Source organism: Melospiza melodia, chromosome 28, assembly GCF_035770615.1.
Source record: "Melospiza melodia melodia isolate bMelMel2 chromosome 28, bMelMel2.pri, whole genome shotgun sequence".
Lineage (NCBI taxonomy): Eukaryota > Metazoa > Chordata > Aves > Passeriformes > Passerellidae > Melospiza > Melospiza melodia.
This window is the reverse complement of record NC_086221.1, coordinates 8,683,333-8,699,350: the sequence shown is the minus strand read 5'-3', so window position 1 is coordinate 8,699,350 and position 16,018 is coordinate 8,683,333. Positions and strand designations below refer to the sequence as shown.

The window sequence follows — 16,018 nt, the reverse complement described above, 5'->3', positions numbered from 1 at the left end:
TCGGTGGCATCGCCCTCGCACACATTGTCCCCACGGAAAAGCACCTGCCTTGGAGGGAAGGGCACGGGCAGAGGCAGAGCTGTTAAATCCGAGCCGCAGGAGCAGATCCGTGAGCCCCTGGGCAGGGGCTGCTCCATCCTCTGGCTCCAGCTCCGGCTGCCCTGTCCAGCCAGGCCAGGGAGGAGCCTCTGCTGCAGCACCTGCCCTCTGCCTCAGCAACTTGCCTTTCTTTCTCGTTTTCCTGCTCTGATTTGATTGGGAATTAATTTTTCCCCGGGTCAAGTCTGTTTTCCCCATGTTGGTAGCAGCAGAGTGACTTCTCCTGGTCCTTACCTTCATCCTGTGGTTTTCAAATGCAGCCCCTTCACCACCCCGCAGCTGAGCTGCCTCAGTGTGACAGTGAGGGACAGTCACTGCATCCCCGAGCTGCCTCAGAGTGACTGACAGTGAGGGACAGATTCACTGCACTGATAAGTGCCTGAGCAGCGTGACAGTGACAGCGAGATGAAGCTGCACTGATAAGCGGCCTCTTTGCAGCCAACTGCTGTTGCCACTTTTGCACCTCCAAAGGGGCTTGAAAGAGGAACCTGCGGAACGATTTCTTTATAAGCTGCTGGTAAGGACTGTGGGAGGACAGTTCTCCCTTCCACACGGCTTCCCAAGGCACCGTGCTGGCTTGAGGCTGCTGGAGGGATGCAGTGAGCTCCAGAGGGGTCTGCAGAGAGGGGAACAGCTCCTGGTGCTGAGATAGCAGCAGATATCTGATTTGCTGCCCGAGTGCTGAGGCCATGAGATAGCACGGAGGTGTGGGTGTCTGTCAGAGCCCCGGAACGGGCGAGCGCAGCCCCAGGATCCCAGCGTGGCCGTCGATGCTGTCACGGTGCTGCAGCCGCGGAGCCCGGGATGCCCAACAGCAGCCTGGCCCTGAGCAGCCTGGACGGGATCTACATCGGCACCGAGTGCCTGCTGGCCCTGTGTGCCACGCTGGGCAACGCCCTGGTGATCTGGGCAGTGCGGCTGAACGCGGCTTTCCACAACACCACGCTCTATTTCATCGCCTCCCTGGCGCTGGCCGACGCCGCCATGGGGCTGCTGGTGATGCCCCTGGCCATCGTGGTGAGCCTGGGCACGGCCATGCCCACCTACGGCTGCCTCTTCATGTGCTGCCTGATGCTGGTGTTCAGCAACGCCTCCATCCTGTCCCTGCTGGCCATCGCCATCGACAGGTACCAGCGCGTCAAGCTGCCCACCAGGTGAGGCTGCCCCACCCTGGATCCTCCGCCCTCCTTCCCAACCTCCCATTGCTGTGAAATGGATGCTTGTGCCTCAGAGCCCACCTGGGATGGGCTTTCCAGAGAGCTGGGGGTGCTCAAGGAGCAGTTTCTCATGAGCTGGATAACCATCTCAGCCCTGTTATCCCCGATCAGAGTGCGGTCACAGGATGCATCTGTGGGCAGAGTGTTATATTTTCAGCACTTTTGGTAATCACACAGGATGCTGAGTGTGTTATAGGGTTTTTTTTTAGGCTTCTGAGGCTTATCTTTTAAATAAAATTCCTTTTAGTATTTGCTGAAAATACAAAAGTGGTAACAAACTTATTAACAGTTAACTCAGCGTTAATTGGTCTCACTCCCTGTTTACATTTAAATGAAAAGTACACAAGCTAGAAAAGCAAAGCATAACCTCAAGCATCCAAGAAGTCATGTTTTATAATGGCAAAGGACCTGTGGAGCTGTAGAATTAATTTTCCCTACAAATGGCATAAGCCAAATAAAAAGAGGAAGGTACACCCAAGGAAGCCAAGAAATGAGATTGGACTTCCAAGCACAGCAAAGCAATATCCTGGCAAGAGGAGAACTAGGATCATAATGAAACAAGAAATAAAATAGGTTAAACATCCAATTTTAAACAAGGGAACTTAAGTACAGTTCCTGCTGATGCTGCAAAGTCACTGCTTCAAATGAGGAGGTGGGGCTTGTGTCAAGATAAAATTTGGGTTCCTGCAGTACCTGAACAGGTGAGCTCATCCTTAACTACCTTGAAATGCTTCTCTTTAACATGACCTGGGATTTCTTCCCCTACAGATATAAAACAATCACCACAGAGAGGAGAGTTTGGTGGGCCCTGGGGCTGTGCTGGTGCCTGTCCCTGCTGGGAGGGCTGGTCCCCATGTTTGGCTGGAACAAGGCAGGCCCCAGGAGCTCCAGCTTCCTCCGCTGCAGGTTCATCTCCGTGATGAGGATGGATTACATGGTGTATTTCTGCTTCTTCCTGTGGACCCTCGTGCCCCTGCTCATCATGTGTGCTCTGTATGCCGAGATCTTCCACATCATCCGCACCAAGCTCAGCCAAGGAGTCAGAGGGGCTGGGGCTTTCTATGGCCACGAGTTCAGGACAGCCAAGTCTCTTGCCCTTGTCCTCCTCCTGTTTGCAATCTCCTGGCTGCCTCTGTGCACTATAAACTGTGTTTTCTATTTTCACCCTGACTCTCAGATCCCCCCATATTTGGTTTACTTGGCGATCCTCTTATCCCATGCCAACTCAGTCATGAACCCCATTGTCTATGCCTACAAGATAAAGAAGTTCAGAACCACATACCTTTTCATTTTAAGGACCTACATCCTGTGCAAAAAACCAGAGCCAGCTCTTGCAGAGCAAACAACAGACCCAGAGTCATAAACAGAGGCTGAAGCAGCCATTGAGCACCAGAGCATTGATAAAGCGCCTGGCTTTGCCAAGAAACTCCTGGGAAATGCAGCAACCGCTGGGTCTGAGGCTGCTCTAAAGCTCCATGTGAATATATGCCTCTATATAATATAATTTCTAAACACAGAAGATGGAAACTTTTTCTGGTTGGGGGTTTTGGGTTTTTTAACACAAGGATTGGATGAGTTGATTGAAAGATAAGATGTGTTCTTTGCTGTTCATAATCCAGCAGCTCACAAGCTCACTGGCCATTCTTGTCTGTCCATCCAGACTAAACTTGAGTCTGACCAGCTTGTGCTTCAGCCAGTTGTCATGTTTTCATGAGTAATAATAAACAGTAGATGGATTTTATATTAATTCTGCCTGCTGAGTCCTCCCATGACCAAAAAACCCTGCTCAGTTCCAGTCGATGTCCTGCCTGGGATGGCTCAGAAGTGGCAGCAATAGTTACACCACAGCTGGCACTGCCCACGGTTAGGGAACGTGGGTCAGACTGAAAAGAGGTTGTTAAAGGCCAGGCTCTTTTCTTTCTCCATCTTCAAATAACGGAGCAGGAGCCCTGCTGGGTGTGCGGGGCTGGAGCAGCGCAGGGCACCCCGGCAGCCCCAGCCCAGGCTGCTGCTGCCATCAGGTGGCACCTCCAGCCCTGCTCTGACACTGCCAGCCCAGGAATGCCATCCCCACCATGCACAGGGAACGATTTTCACACCGCACTTAGAACACCGTGGGGAAAACACCTGCGTGAACATTCCCGGCGATTTTGGTTGTCACTCTCTGATTGTGCGTTTCCTTCATGGGAGCCAACCAGGAAGCACAGATTTGCATCCAAACGTTTCATGATCATCACTTCAATAACAGAAAATAACTAAGCAGAACACTTGGCAATCAAAAAAAAAAAAAAAACAACAGAAAATGTTGGAGTTGGTGACAGAAAAGGGAAACACAAGGGCACAGATATGGATAGATGCAGAGAAACATTTTCATTTCTCACGTCTCTCTGGTGGTTCTCACAAACGGAAACTTTACAAGGCAGGGAGATTTCTACAGATGAGGAAATCCTGTATCGAAACTCTCCATTTGCCCACAGCCGTTGGCAGCCAGTTTGAACAGGAGACAATTTCCTGTTGTAACTACAAAAAGAGCTGTGTTACAGAGGGCATGGGGGCATTCCCAGGGCATTCCCTCGGTGTAACATCCTCGTGGCTTTTGATATCCAGAAAGTGGGATTGTTTTTATTCCATTTGGAGCTTCCTCATCACACAGGCAGTGGTGTCCTGCCCCGCTGGAAGACCAGAGTGCTGTAGGTCACTTCATTCTGGGGATGTGAGAGAAGCCACAGACGTTAGAGGTTGCATGAACACCGCATGTCAGCAGGGATTTCCCACTTGTGACTTGTCCTCAACACCACATCCCATTAGCAGCCTGTCATGCATGGGAAATTGCTAAATGCTGGTTCATCCCACAGGCCAGTAGGCTCAGGGTAAAGTCTCCTTTAGGGGCTTCCAAAGAATTCATATCACGGAGGAAAACTGCAGACATGCTCCCCCTTTAAAAAGATTTCTCCTAAGCTGCCTCATCAGTGGTTGAGCCCCAGAACCCCTAAAGTTGTCAACAGAGCTGCTGAATAACAGTTGAGTCTCAGACATGACTTTTCTCCCTCCCACCCCAAATTAATATTTACCACACTATCAAGAATGTGAAATATCTGCAAGAAGCATTAAAATGACAGTTGTGACATTTACCTGGGTGTTCCTAACAGATTCTTCAGCTGCCATCTGGGAGAAAGTTTCCTCTTGTAAATTTTGGTGGCATCTTTTAGACCCTAGGAAGGAAAGGGATCTCAGTCTCAGGTGTTTGCAAGGGAGGCTGCAGAGGGTGACAGACAGGTTATGTGTAACCTCTGGCACACACCTGCACAGCAAAGTGGCACTTTGGGCTGCCCAGTCCCTGCCCACCTGCTGGAAGTGGCCAGGATGAATTCAGTGCAGCCAGGATTAGGATGAGAAAAGCCCACAGCCAACAGAAACCCCCAGAACTCATCAGTGGCAAAGTGAATTCTTTCCTGAAAACACCACTGGGACAATTCGTGAGGAGTTACTGCCAGGGGTGAGCTGTTCACCAACACACAATCATTCAAGGCAGACATTATTTGAGCCACTTTCCAAGTAACTTCTGCAGCCACCATCTGTCTGCTGCTATGCCCTCGAGTGTGTCACTCACTTTTCCTGACGAGGAAGATGATTGCAAAAACCAGGACAGTCAGGAGGACGCCAGAGACGAAGGCCAGTGACATGTACAGTATTTCATAGCTGTTGATACACAGGAAATAGTGTCAGAATCCTCAGTTTCAGCAGAGGGATTGAAGCACCAGCAGTGCTCAAATTCACCAGACATTATGGAGTGTAACATTTATCCCCAGCCCAATGAGACTAACGTGTGTGTCTGCACTGAGCACCTCTAGGAACACCCATCCAGTGCACAGAGCAGGCAATTCTAACCAAACTTAACCCCCCAAGATGTTAAACATGTGATATATAACCCTTCCCTTGCAGCAGGAGGCTGCAGTCTCAGGGAACTCTGGGTTTGAAATCAGGAAAGAAAGGTGCAGTATTTACTTATTAATCCCACATCTGACTTCTGCAGCTCTGAAATCATCTGTAGGGGTGTGGGCAGTGGTGTGGACAGGGACAGTAGGGCAAATGGGTCCTTGTACAACTGCAATAGAAAAAAAAAAAATCACAAGCTTGTTTTAGAATGTGCAAATTTCTCCAGCAGTACTACAAGCAACTAGAAGCACACGGGGGGCTGTGTCTGTGCAGTCTGTCTGAAAGTGGAACCAGCAGACAGGAAAATTCTGCTGCTCAGATGGTGACTGTGGCAGGCAGCCCCTGGCAGCCATGCAGCTCTTCCCCAAACACCCCCAGGGCTGAGCCCCCCCAGAGCAGGACACCACCTCAGTCAGCAACACTGCAGCTAAGGAAATTCCTTAAAATATAAAATACCTGAATCTTCTCTTGAGGGCCAGCCTCCCATTTTCTCAGAGCATTAACTGACAGGAAGAGAAGCTGAAAGAAAGGCTGAGAGTTATATTTATATACACAAACTCCTTATCCTCTTCTAACTCAAAAGACTTGACTTAGTTTCTATCCATTTCTTGGAAATCTTGTAGAAGTGGCACAAAGCCACTCAAACCTGGCAGTTCCTCAGCACCAGCCCCTGTGTCTTGTTCCTGTACACAGAATTCACTGCTCCCTGCCGGGCACAGCGCCTTCTCCACCCAGAAAATTGAGGATATTGAATAACTAAAAAGCACCTACAGAATTATTTTTGCAGCAGTTAAAACCCTATGAACATTTTCATAATCAGAAGCAGCTTTGAAAAGTTCCTCCCTTGATGTTTTTAAGTTAAATTGGCTTTTCCCACCAGAGCAGGAACAGTAACTTTCTCCAATTTGTGTGTGGAATCTTGGAGATAGGGATTCTAAAAGATATTCCACTACAAAACCCCTGCACTGGCATTTCTCACCACATGCTTTGCAAACTGTGGATCGTGAACAATGTGAAAATATTCCAACAACATGAAGACAAACACCCCGTTCTCTGCTGCTGCCACTTTTCCTCCTGCATCCCATTGTTGCCACATTCCAGAGGAGTCAAGCCATGAAACCTCCCAGTTTCCCACACCAAACCTCACAGAGTGTACAAGAATAAAAGAAACAAGAAATGATACGGCTCCATCTTACCTCCCACCATGGAAGTGCTGCTGGAAACCTCCCCAAGTGTCAGCACACCACTTTAACCACTTGCTGTGTGAGAAGAATCTGTCACACGAGCTAAAAGCTCAAATGTCAATCAGATGTGGGCTTACACAATTGTGGAAGTTAAGCAACTTCACTTTTTTATTTAAATTGACAAATAACAGGAAACCATGAAAGACACCTGCATTCTCTGGAACTGTTAGTCTAAAAAAGGAAGGCAGCTTCAGCTTAGGTTGGGCTGAAGTCAGGTTCTTGCCTCTAAAGAACACCATTCTGGTGAACTGCGGTACTGGAAATGTAGGAAAACTGTTTCTTAACCTCACAGAGAAATGGGATTGCAGGCAGCCCCAGTCTGCCCACTTGGGTTTGTGGACTCCATAAATCACAGCACACACACCAGGAGTTTATTTGTGTGGGTGCTTTGCTGGGATTTTTGAGTTTTAACAAATTCCTTCAAGGAAAAGCTTCCCATAAAATGAACAGAATGATGGAAGTCCAGAAAAACCCTTTTGGAATAAACGTGCCCATGTCCCACTTCAGACTGAGTGCACACACATGGCCAGCTGAGGGCGTTTTTCAGGAGCCTTTGACACATTTCCTGCCCCATCTCTTTCCCCAGAACCCAGACTTTCAACACGTCACAAGGCTTTATGGTGAAAGGGAGTTTCCAGCTCCTTTGGAGAACAAGAACGTTCACCCAGAGCCCCTCCCAGCCCAGAGCAAGGTGAATGGGAGCACAAACCATCCTGACTTTAGAACGTGTGTACAAGGCAGCAGGTATCTGGGGCAGCTATCACCCAGAATTCTAACTCGGGAATCAGATTCAGCAGCAGAATTTTTCTCTGTATCTGTGGAAGCGTTCCTGACCAAACAGGAATCCAACAGGATCTCACACACTGTGGTTCCAACTCATCCCCCACCACAAACCAGCTGTAGCGGCTGCTGTGACCATCCAGTGACTTCAAACAGACAGGTAGGCACTGAAAAGACAGCAGAGGAGGTTTTTTGTCTGTTTAATGGTATTTTAGAGTCATACACTATCCAAGAGGAGGTACTGGGACATGTCAGTGGGCTCAGACTGCTCGCACAGTTGCTTGGGCACTCTTGGACAGCGCCTTCAGGTCCAGGATGCACTTGGCAATGCTTTCCTTCTGCTGCAAGAGACAGGAAACAGCCTTCAGGGACATTTCAACAAGAAAATAAACATTTAAGTGCATTTTAGATAAACCTTTTTAGACCTGTAAGTTACTGATTAAGAGGAATGCAGTTATAGCTCATGAAGTCAGAGATTCACATCCACTAAAGCACAGATTCCTGGAATCCCAGAAGGTTTGAGTTGGAAGGGACCTCAAAGCTGCTCCAGTCCCACCCCTGGCCAAGGTCACCCATTCCCTCCTGAGCCAGGATCCCTGAACAGCAAACCTTTGTGCAGGCTAAAATGTAAAGCAGGTAAACCCCAGCAAGTACCTGCTGAGGTGTGATGCTCTGAACAACGCTCTTCTCCACCCACTGGATCATGTGGTCCTGCTCCTTCTGCCGCTTCAGGTTCTGCAGGGCCACCTGGTAGTCCAGCCTCTTCTTCACCTCGTTGTACACGGTCAGCAGGCGCTCCCGGTAGTTGGCTTCCAGCAGCATCGCAATGTTGTTCTGCAACACAGCGGCACACGGGGGCTGGAGGCTGGCACAGAGCGCAGCGGCACACGGGGCTGGAGGCTGGCACGGAGCACGGTGTGTGTGCAGGGCTGCCAGGGGCCCGGCAGGGCAGGCAGCCCTGGCACCGCAGCAGTGCTCACCCGTTTGGCATCGAAGAGGTAACTGCGGCCCTCGGCCCTCCACTGCTCCTTCTTCTCCTCCTCGATGGCCGTCTGCAGCGCCTGGATGGTGTCGTTCTTCATGGCCAGAGCCGAGGCCATCTTCTCCTGCGGGAAAGAAAGAGAGGACTCCATGCTTTAGAGGCAAGGAAAACCAGTGTTCTGCAGTTAATGCTGCACTGAGCTGTGAGAACCTGTGTGCCAACTGCCCTGGGCCAGGGTTGAGGTTATGCCAACGGAGCAGAACGAGGGCTCACAAACAGTCATGGAATCCCAGACTGGTTTGGGTTGCAAGGGGCTTAAATCCCATCCAGTGCCAGCCCTGCCATGGCAGGGACACCTCCTACTGTCCCAGGCTGCTCCAAGCCCTGTCCAGCCTGGCTTTGGGCACTGCCAGGGATGCAGGGGCAGCCACAGCTGCTCTGGGCACCCTGTGCCAGGGCCTGCCACCCTCCCAGGGAACAATTCCTGCCCAACATCCCATCCAGCCCTGCCCTCTGGCAGTCTGATGCCATCTGTACTTTAACAAAACCCTTCCTTTGCACACTAACAGCTGCCAAGTCAAACTGCAGTTTCTTCATTACCTCGTTAAGTTTGTCAGCAAAAGCTGCCACCTCAGGCCCAAACTTCTTGATGGCATACACGAGGACTGAGAGTATGCAGGCAGCTGCTGCTGTCTCATGGTTCACCACGTAGATCTCCTTGGAAAGGAAGTAGAGCAGGAGGCCAGTGCCCAACATGTAGGGCCCTACAGGAGAAATGAAGCAGCACTACTTCTATGAAGCACAACAAGCACCAATAAAATCAAATACCTAAGAAGCAGATACTTTAAAGGCTCACAAGGTCAGGGAAGAAGTGTTCTATTTTACCAGGACAAAAAGCAGAGCCACAATTCCACTTAGCAAAGGTGCCACAAGAAATCTCAATAAAAGTGGGAGCAGCTTGCACCTGACGTGGACCTGCTGCTTCTGCTCATTCAGAAACAGGAAGAATTTAAATTTTTTAAGGACAATCAGGCAACTAAATCTTTCTATAAAATTAAGCTCAGGGAATTCTTTCAGCCATTGGTGTCAAATTTAGAGCCAGGAGTTCTACAGCGACTTGTTATTCACAACCTGCATCTGCAAAATACTCATTTTGAGTAATATTTTACCTTTTCAGCAGCCAGAACTAGTGAACAGAACCACATTAAACATAGCTAAAAATGGTAAAAGTCTATATTAACCTGTCACTCCTGTTTTAGGGTAGAGAAACTGGAAAAACTCCTCAGGAATCAAACCATGACGAACTTCTCCTCCCTTCTCAGGCAGAGGTGGCACAGGAGCCAAACTCTGCTGAGTTGTGTGCAGTGGTCTTGTGGTGTGCAACACCCTGTGAACAAGGAGAACATTCAATTATAATTCTTATTAAAGAAATAGACAGAAAGTCCCCCAGAGCACCCTTAGATGAGGCTCAAGCACATTTCCAATGAAATAAGCAATAACTGGTGAGGCCGGGCACAGGATGCCCCATCCCTGGCCGTGCCCAAGGCCAGGCTGGCCCTGCTCTGGTGGAAGGTGTCCCTGTCCATGCAGGCGGTGGAACTGGATGAGCTTTAAGGTCCTTTCCTCCCCAGACCCGTCCGTGATTCGAAGAAGGAGGCACTGCCTGGACACACCTCCCCCCGCAAGTGGGTGGGACTAGATAACCTCCACAAGCTCCTTCCAGCGTCCCTGCTCCACACTCCCGCAACACAATGAGAAAAACGCCAGACAAAACCCCACAATGACGCTGTTTAAGCCCAAATCGCGGCCGGTGCCCCCGGTACTCACCCCACGGCGACGGGCGGCGGCAGCGCCCTGAGGGCGGCGGGGGCTGAGGGGACAAGAGGGCAGAGAGCGCGTCAGAGCAGGGCTCGGCCGGCACCCCCCGCCCGCCACCCGCTCCCCCCGGGGGGCGGCACTGCCCGGGCTCACCGGCGCGCAGGACGAGGCGGGACAGCATGGCAGGGCACGGCGCGGGCTGTGAGGAGCGGCGGGGCAGGAGGAGCGGCGGCGCCGAGCTCGTCCCGGTCCGTGACCGCCGCCGCCGGGCGCTGAGATGGCGGCGCGGCTCTCGCGAGAGCGCGGGCGGGGCGGGCGCGGGGCGGGCGCTCTCGCGAGAGGAGGCGGCGGCGGGAGACACGTGGGGGCACGGCCGGCCCCGCCGCCGCCGCCATGGAGGAGCCGCTGCCGCCGCCGCCGCCGCCGCTGCTGCCCCAGGCGGCCCCGCCGCCCGCCCCGCCCGACGGCGCGGCCCCCGCCGTCCCGCTGGATGGGGACCCCGCGGCCGAGGCCGCCGCCGAGTGGAACATCCCGCCCAACGCGCCCGCCTGCATGGAGCGGCACCTGGAGCGCGCGCACTACCGCGCAGGTAGCGGGGCGGGGGGCGCGGCGGGCCCGGGGCCGGGGAGCGCTCCGGGGCGCTGCCCGCGCCTCTCCCCGCGCCTCTCCCCGCGCCTCCCCTCGTGTCTCTCCCGCAGACGGGGCCCTGCTGCTGGGCGCCTCCGGGCTGAACGGGCGCTGCTGGACCGGCTCGCTGTGGGTGTTCGCCGAGCCCCGGCGCGCCCCCAGCGAGGGCTTCTGCACCGCCGGCGTGCAGACCGAGGCGGGGGTGGCCGACGTGTGCTGGCTGGCTGACAGGGGCATCCTGGTGGCCTCCGACTCCGGTAAGCCGTGGGCACGGCCCCGTCCTTCCTGCGGTGCGCCTGTCCCCTTGCTGAGCTGGGGGTCCCCTGGTCCCTCCCCTGAGGTGTGCGGCCCCCTCCCCTGCTCAAAGGCGGACGGGTGTCCCTGTCCATCACTCAGGTGAGTGTCCCTGTCACTGAGCTGGGTGTCCCTGTCACTGAGATGGGTGTCCCTGTCCATCACTGAGCTGGGTGTCCCTGTCACTGAGCTGGGTGTCCCTGTCACTGGGGTGAGTGTCCCTGCCACTGAGATGGGTGTCCCTGGCCATCATTCAGCTGGGTGTCCCTGGCCATCACTGAGCTGGGTGTCCCTGGCCATCACTGAGCTGGGTGTCCCTGTCACTGGGGTGAGTGTCCCTGGCCATCACTGAGCTGGGTGTCCTTGTCCATCACTGAGCTGGGTGTCCCTGTCACTGGGGTGAGTGTCCCTGGCCATCACTGAGCTGGGTGTCCCTATCACTGATCTGGGTGTCCCTGTCACTGGGGTGAGTGTTCCCCTGCATCCCCCAGGTGCAGTGGAGCTGTGGGAGCTGGAGGAGAACGAGAGCCTCATCGTGAACAAGTTCTGTAAATACGAGCACGATGACATCGTCACCTCGGTGTCAGTGCTGGCTGGCAGCAGCCAGGCTGTCAGCGGGGGCAGAGACTGCTGGTGAGTGTGCCCGGCCTGGCATCCCTGTGTCTGGCCTGGCAACTGTGTGCCCAGCTGTGTGCCCAGGCTGTGCTGGGCAATCACTGCTCCCTCTCATCCACAGTGTGAAGGTCTGGGACATCCCAGAGCAAACGGTGCTGCACTCCTACAGAGGTGAGTGCCAACACACCCCTCTCCCTTTTATAATCCCCTTTGTGTCCCACTTTGACCCTTTCCCCGGAGCCCCTGTCTGGCTCCCTCAAGCTCGGGGCTGTCACAGGGACTGTGGCCATGGCTGGATTGGGCAGCTCGTCACCTTGGTAGGAGGCAGCTGCTGCTGCTGAGCAGGATTTATCCCTGTCTGGGCATAACTGTTAAACTGCTGTGCCTCTGGTGGGCCTTGGGAATATGTGGGAAAGTTGGATCCCATCTTTAAGGCTCTTTATCCTTTTGTGCTTTTGGTAGCTCACTCCGATGCAGTGACATGTGTGACTTCCTGTCCTGGTAAGGACACTGTGTTCCTGTCCTGTGCTGAGGTAAAGCTCATTCTATTCTCTAAATCTACCCCATTTAAACGAGATTTAGCTTTAGTTATTTACAGTTTAATGCACTTAGAAACCACGTCATGTATTGCAACCTTCCTCCCTGTGTTACTGCAGTGTTCCAATCTGATAAATTTATAATCAGTTTGCCAAGCTGATTCCTACAGGTTTGTATCAAATTTTGGGAGCTCCTAGGTCTGTCCTGGGGATGGCTGAAGGCTGCACTTGGTGACAGCATCATTTTAACACAGAGGAAAACACAGGGTCATTTTGCCTGTGAGTCAGCAGCGAATCTGAATTTATGCCACAAAGAAATTGTAAAATTCTTCTAATTCCTTTTGGATTTCTAGGACAACAGAACTTTACTCTGGGACACCAGATGCCCCAAACCGGCTACCCGAATTGGTATGTGTCTGTGTGCAGTCACTGCTTCTGCATGAGTGTGTTGGAAGAAATAAATTATTTAAACTCCAAATCTAGTGATTGGAGTGCCTGTTAAAACCTGAGGAGATCTAACACTGTCACAGAAATACAGTAAGCTTAAAACACTTGTCCTGCTGCAGTAGCAGTGCTGAAGGAGATAGATGAGGAATGTCCTTGTGCTGCCTCCTTCCACTCTCAGCCCAGTTTGTTCCCTTGCAGTTTGCAGTGCCTGTAGTTACCTCCCTACCTCAGTCATGTGGCATCCACAGAAAAGTGACATCTTTGTCTTGGGTAAGAGCCTGCTCTCCCACCAGGCATGCCAAGGTGGCTGTTTCACAGGACAGTTTCTGCTGTAACCCTGGTGCCCCTCTCTCGCAGGTGATGAAAGTGGAACAGTTGCACTGGTGGACACAAAGAATCCTGACTCTGCCCTCAGCGCTGCCGTGCACACCCGAGCCATCACAGGCTTTGCTTTCTCTGCACACAGGTACTGGTGATTCTGGCACACAACGTGGCTCTGCCTCCCCTCAGAAGCCTTAGTTCTTCTTGGGTGAAACCTGTGAGAGTACCAGTTTTGGTCTTCTCATCCAGGAGATGGTAGCAGAGAATAGAGTAAACCAAGCAACATCTTACTTCTGACATGTGAATGTCCACAGCAAGAATTCTGCAGCTTCAGAATTACTGACCCACACACTGGGGATTTCTCTAATTACAGTCACCCCTGATGAAAGAAGGATCTCTTGTTTTCACATTCTGATTGAGTATTCCCACTCAGTGTAAGATTTTTGTGAGTTCATTTACTGAACCTGGGTCTTGATCACTAAGAATCCTGCTGTTCACAAGTTTGTCCCTAAAAGTTCTTGTATTTGCTTGTTCTGACTGTGCTCTCATCTCTCTCTAGTTCACCCTTACTGGCTTCCATCAGTGAAGACTGTTCAGTTGCTGTTCTGGACTCAGACCTCTCAGAGGTGTAAGTACAGACAGAATACTCACTGCTGTTGTCTTCTCGAGTTAATTATTAATACACAGGATGGTTTGGGGTGGAAGGCACCTTAAAGATCATTCATCCCACTCTCTGCCACGGGCAGGACACCTTCCACTATCCCAGGGCTCTCCAAGCCCCCTCCAGCCTGGCCTTGGGCACTGCCAGGCCTGGGGCAGCCACGAGGTGAAAATGTTCCTAAATGGAGGAGCATCATCCTGACAAGCCAGCAGTTAGGGATTGCACAAGCCCAGTACTCTCTAATGATGGCTAATGGAGTGTTGGTGTTTTCCAGGTTCAGAAACCATTCTCATCGAGACTTTGTAAAAGGCTTGTCCTGGTCTCCTTCAGATGATGCCTTGCTCACTACAGTTGGATGGGATCATCAGGTTTTACATCACACTGTCCCCCTACCAGCTGGTGAAGCTTCTGGAATCAACTGTGTAAAAGAATAGTTTTATAAACTCGTGGTCCAAGTTCCTTGCTGGCATCACTTTGATTCTGCTGAAGTCGCAGGTGTGTGAGCTGGAGCGGGGTCTGGTGTCTGCCTCCAAGCTTGTGGCTAAGAAGGTTCCTGTAGTAATTTTGAATTAGGCATAAGTTAGTTACAAACCAAGCTTTACCCTCTCCTCAGGAGTGGTGGCTTCTCCTGTAATAAAAGACTTAGGTTTTACTCAGAAAAAAACTGACTTCAGGCACAGAGGAGACTTGGAGAGACAGGGAATTAGGTGTAATGGAAAAAGAAATAAAGTAAAAAAGACTTGATCCTTTCCTCAGTTCTCCAGACTACCCATGGAATTCATAGAGCTTCTGGGGGAGGTTTGCAACACACCTCTTGTTGGGTAGATGTGAGAGCCTCACCCTTGAGCCAAGTTCTTTGCTCTGTAAATCAGGTGGAATGAAAATACCTGTTGGGATCCAGGGGCTGGAAGGGTTCCAGTGCTGTCCTTAATGCAGCTCGTGGTGGGTGGAGAGGATTCAGCCTCAGTACCAGTGGGGAGCCTGTGGTGTGCACTGGTGTAGAATACCAGAGTTTGGTGTAAAATACCAGTGTTTGGTGTAAAATACCAGAGTTTGGTATAGAATACCAGAGTTTGGTGTCAGGATGTAAGGTGAGGATCCCTGCAGTTCAACACTGGGATGGTGCTGGAATCCTGGTGTGCCAGGAGACACTGGCAGGGGCTGGAAACAGGAGAGAGTGGCTGCTGTGCTCTTTGACACCAGGGTTCATCTCCTCTGTGCTGAAGGCAACTCCCTCAAGGATAAGAGCTGTGAACAGAAGGTTTATGTGGGGTAAAACTGGACCAAGGACTTCAGTTGTCATTTGCTTGCTCCTGTACCAGCCTGTGCTTAGTGATAGCCCAGATCCACGCACTTGTGACAAGTGACTTCTTGTGCTGGCACTGAGGGGACAGGACACTGCCCCACCCCAGGCCAGCCTGCACAGAACCCACAGAGGTGTTTTTGTCAAATACCACAGACATTTCTAACTCAGCTGTTTACCTGGAGAAAGTCACTGCTCTGCATGCATTGCTGCTGCTCTAGGTATGGCTTGGTCTGGCCTAGTGTTTGCTAGACAGAATTAAGCAAGTCCTGACTGATGAAGCAAAAATACCATTGAAGTGAATGTTACCCCTGGTTCTTTAGCATGATAGCAGCACTTAAATGTACACTGCTTCCAGTCTTTACCTCTGCATCCACATAGGTTTAGTTGTGCAAAGCCCACAATTAATTTTGAGGCAGACTAAGCTTTCCCAGGCTCTGTACTTCTCTCATACTCTCAGTAAACCTCACTTGCTGCTTTTTAAATTCCCATCATACAGGTGTTCACAGCAGCTGCCTGTTCTAGAGCAGGGTATGACAAGAAACGGTCAATGGTGATAAAAACTGACACATTTCCTCAGAAATACCCCTTGAACCACAAAGTCCTCTCCTGGGGGGATGCTGTACTGAAACAGGTCTTGTGCTGGTTCTGAAAATGTCTTGGAAGATGGTTTTTATTTGTAACTGGGGTTAACTTTCACTGGGCCACTTCTGTAGCACTGAAGAGCCAGCTGAGATCATCCACACAGTTCAAGTTGTGATTTCAGTCCCTGATATTGAAACTGTTCTTAAATAAATGTTCACCGTATTCCTGTTGAATGCCAGGGTACTGCAGTTCTTCAGCACTGCTGCAAGGCAGGTTCTAGCTCTGCTGCTTTCAGGAAGTTGTTCTTGCCAGAACTCTGAACTTGGGGTTCCATCATGCACAGCTAAAAATAAAAGTTCAAATGCCAGACATTAAACCACATTAGGTCGCTCACATTGCCACACCTGAGCAAAACACAGCAGTCCATGGCAAAAGACTCTGGTGGGTGCTGAAGCCTGTAGAGAGAGCAGGTCATTGGTGATACATTAACTCATTTTTGCAATTAAAGACCAAACAAGCCTCAGTGCTTCAGTGTCTGGCAGGTGTTTGTGGT

General features: G+C 51.4%; 4 protein-coding genes across 5 annotated transcripts; 2 read left to right on the top strand and 2 right to left on the bottom strand.

Annotated features, from left to right (window-relative positions):
- Positions 1 to 497: 497 nt before the first annotated feature.
- On the top strand, positions 498 to 3,005 carry ADORA3 (adenosine A3 receptor). The gene is made up of 2 exons (XM_063177795.1): positions 498 to 1,253; positions 2,085 to 3,005. The coding sequence occupies exons 1-2, from the start codon at positions 904 to 906 to the stop codon at positions 2,677 to 2,679; spliced, it is 945 nt and encodes a 314-aa protein (XP_063033865.1). The 5' UTR covers positions 498 to 903; the 3' UTR covers positions 2,680 to 3,005.
- Positions 2,982 to 7,307, bottom strand: LOC134430226 (transmembrane protein C1orf162 homolog). Of its 2 annotated transcripts, XM_063177797.1 has the most exons (6): positions 6,449 to 7,307; positions 5,709 to 5,771; positions 5,322 to 5,421; positions 4,927 to 5,015; positions 4,449 to 4,528; positions 2,982 to 4,021 (listed from the first exon to the last, which is right to left on the bottom strand). In XM_063177797.1, exons 2-6 carry the CDS (start codon positions 5,737 to 5,739, stop codon positions 3,962 to 3,964), a joined length of 360 nt encoding a protein of 119 aa, XP_063033867.1. In that variant the 5' UTR covers positions 5,740 to 5,771; positions 6,449 to 7,307; the 3' UTR covers positions 2,982 to 3,961. The 2 variants fall into 2 exon arrangements, with proteins under 2 accessions (XP_063033867.1, XP_063033868.1); XM_063177798.1 differs by having other exon boundaries at positions 5,709 to 7,307.
- Positions 7,308 to 7,460: 153 nt separating this feature from the next.
- On the bottom strand, positions 7,461 to 10,272 carry ATP5PB (ATP synthase peripheral stalk-membrane subunit b). The gene is made up of 7 exons (XM_063177796.1): positions 10,230 to 10,272; positions 10,086 to 10,128; positions 9,500 to 9,645; positions 8,859 to 9,022; positions 8,257 to 8,382; positions 7,931 to 8,110; positions 7,461 to 7,617 (listed from the first exon to the last, which is right to left on the bottom strand). Exons 1-7 carry the CDS (start codon positions 10,255 to 10,257, stop codon positions 7,537 to 7,539), a joined length of 768 nt encoding a protein of 255 aa, XP_063033866.1. The 5' UTR covers positions 10,258 to 10,272; the 3' UTR covers positions 7,461 to 7,536.
- A 197-nt stretch (positions 10,273 to 10,469) lies between these two features.
- Positions 10,470 to 15,698, top strand: WDR77 (WD repeat domain 77). The gene is made up of 10 exons (XM_063177901.1): positions 10,470 to 10,665; positions 10,775 to 10,960; positions 11,489 to 11,630; positions 11,734 to 11,783; positions 12,075 to 12,145; positions 12,502 to 12,556; positions 12,794 to 12,865; positions 12,953 to 13,061; positions 13,476 to 13,544; positions 13,852 to 15,698. The coding sequence occupies exons 1-10, from the start codon at positions 10,470 to 10,472 to the stop codon at positions 14,009 to 14,011; spliced, it is 1,110 nt and encodes a 369-aa protein (XP_063033971.1). The 3' UTR covers positions 14,012 to 15,698.
- Positions 15,699 to 16,018: the final 320 nt, after the last annotated feature.

What these genes read in the sequence shown, in the direction of transcription:
- WDR77 (XM_063177901.1), top strand. Translation starts at nt 10,470, where the DNA reads ATGGAGGAGCCGCTGCCGCCGCCGCCGCCGCCGCTGCTGCCCCAGGCG. An exon ending in AGCGGGGGCAGAGACTGCTG is followed by an intron (nt 11,631 to 11,733) that starts GTGAGTGTGCCC and finishes TCTCATCCACAG; the next exon opens with TGTGAAGGTCTGGGACATCC. An exon ending in TTTGCTTTCTCTGCACACAG is followed by an intron (nt 13,062 to 13,475) that starts GTACTGGTGATT and finishes ATCTCTCTCTAG; the next exon opens with TTCACCCTTACTGGCTTCCA.
- ADORA3 (XM_063177795.1), top strand. Translation starts at nt 904, where the DNA reads ATGCCCAACAGCAGCCTGGCCCTGAGCAGCCTGGACGGGATCTACATC. An exon ending in CGCGTCAAGCTGCCCACCAG is followed by an intron (nt 1,254 to 2,084) that starts GTGAGGCTGCCC and finishes CTTCCCCTACAG; the next exon opens with ATATAAAACAATCACCACAG.
- ATP5PB (XM_063177796.1), bottom strand. Translation starts at nt 10,257, where the DNA reads ATGCTGTCCCGCCTCGTCCTGCGCGCCG. An exon ending in CCGCCGCCCGTCGCCGTGGG is followed by an intron (nt 9,646 to 10,085) that starts GTGAGTACCGGG and finishes CCTTGTTCACAG; the next exon opens with GGTGTTGCACACCACAAGAC. An exon ending in CCCTAAAACAGGAGTGACAG is followed by an intron (nt 9,023 to 9,499) that starts GTTAATATAGAC and finishes TTTCTCCTGTAG; the next exon opens with GGCCCTACATGTTGGGCACT.
- LOC134430226 (XM_063177798.1), bottom strand. Translation starts at nt 5,739, where the DNA reads ATGGGAGGCTGGCCCTCAAGAGAAGATTCAG. An exon ending in GCCCTCAAGAGAAGATTCAG is followed by an intron (nt 5,422 to 5,708) that starts GTATTTTATATT and finishes TTTCTATTGCAG; the next exon opens with TTGTACAAGGACCCATTTGC. An exon ending in CATCTTCCTCGTCAGGAAAA is followed by an intron (nt 4,529 to 4,926) that starts GTGAGTGACACA and finishes TTTCCTTCCTAG; the next exon opens with GGTCTAAAAGATGCCACCAA.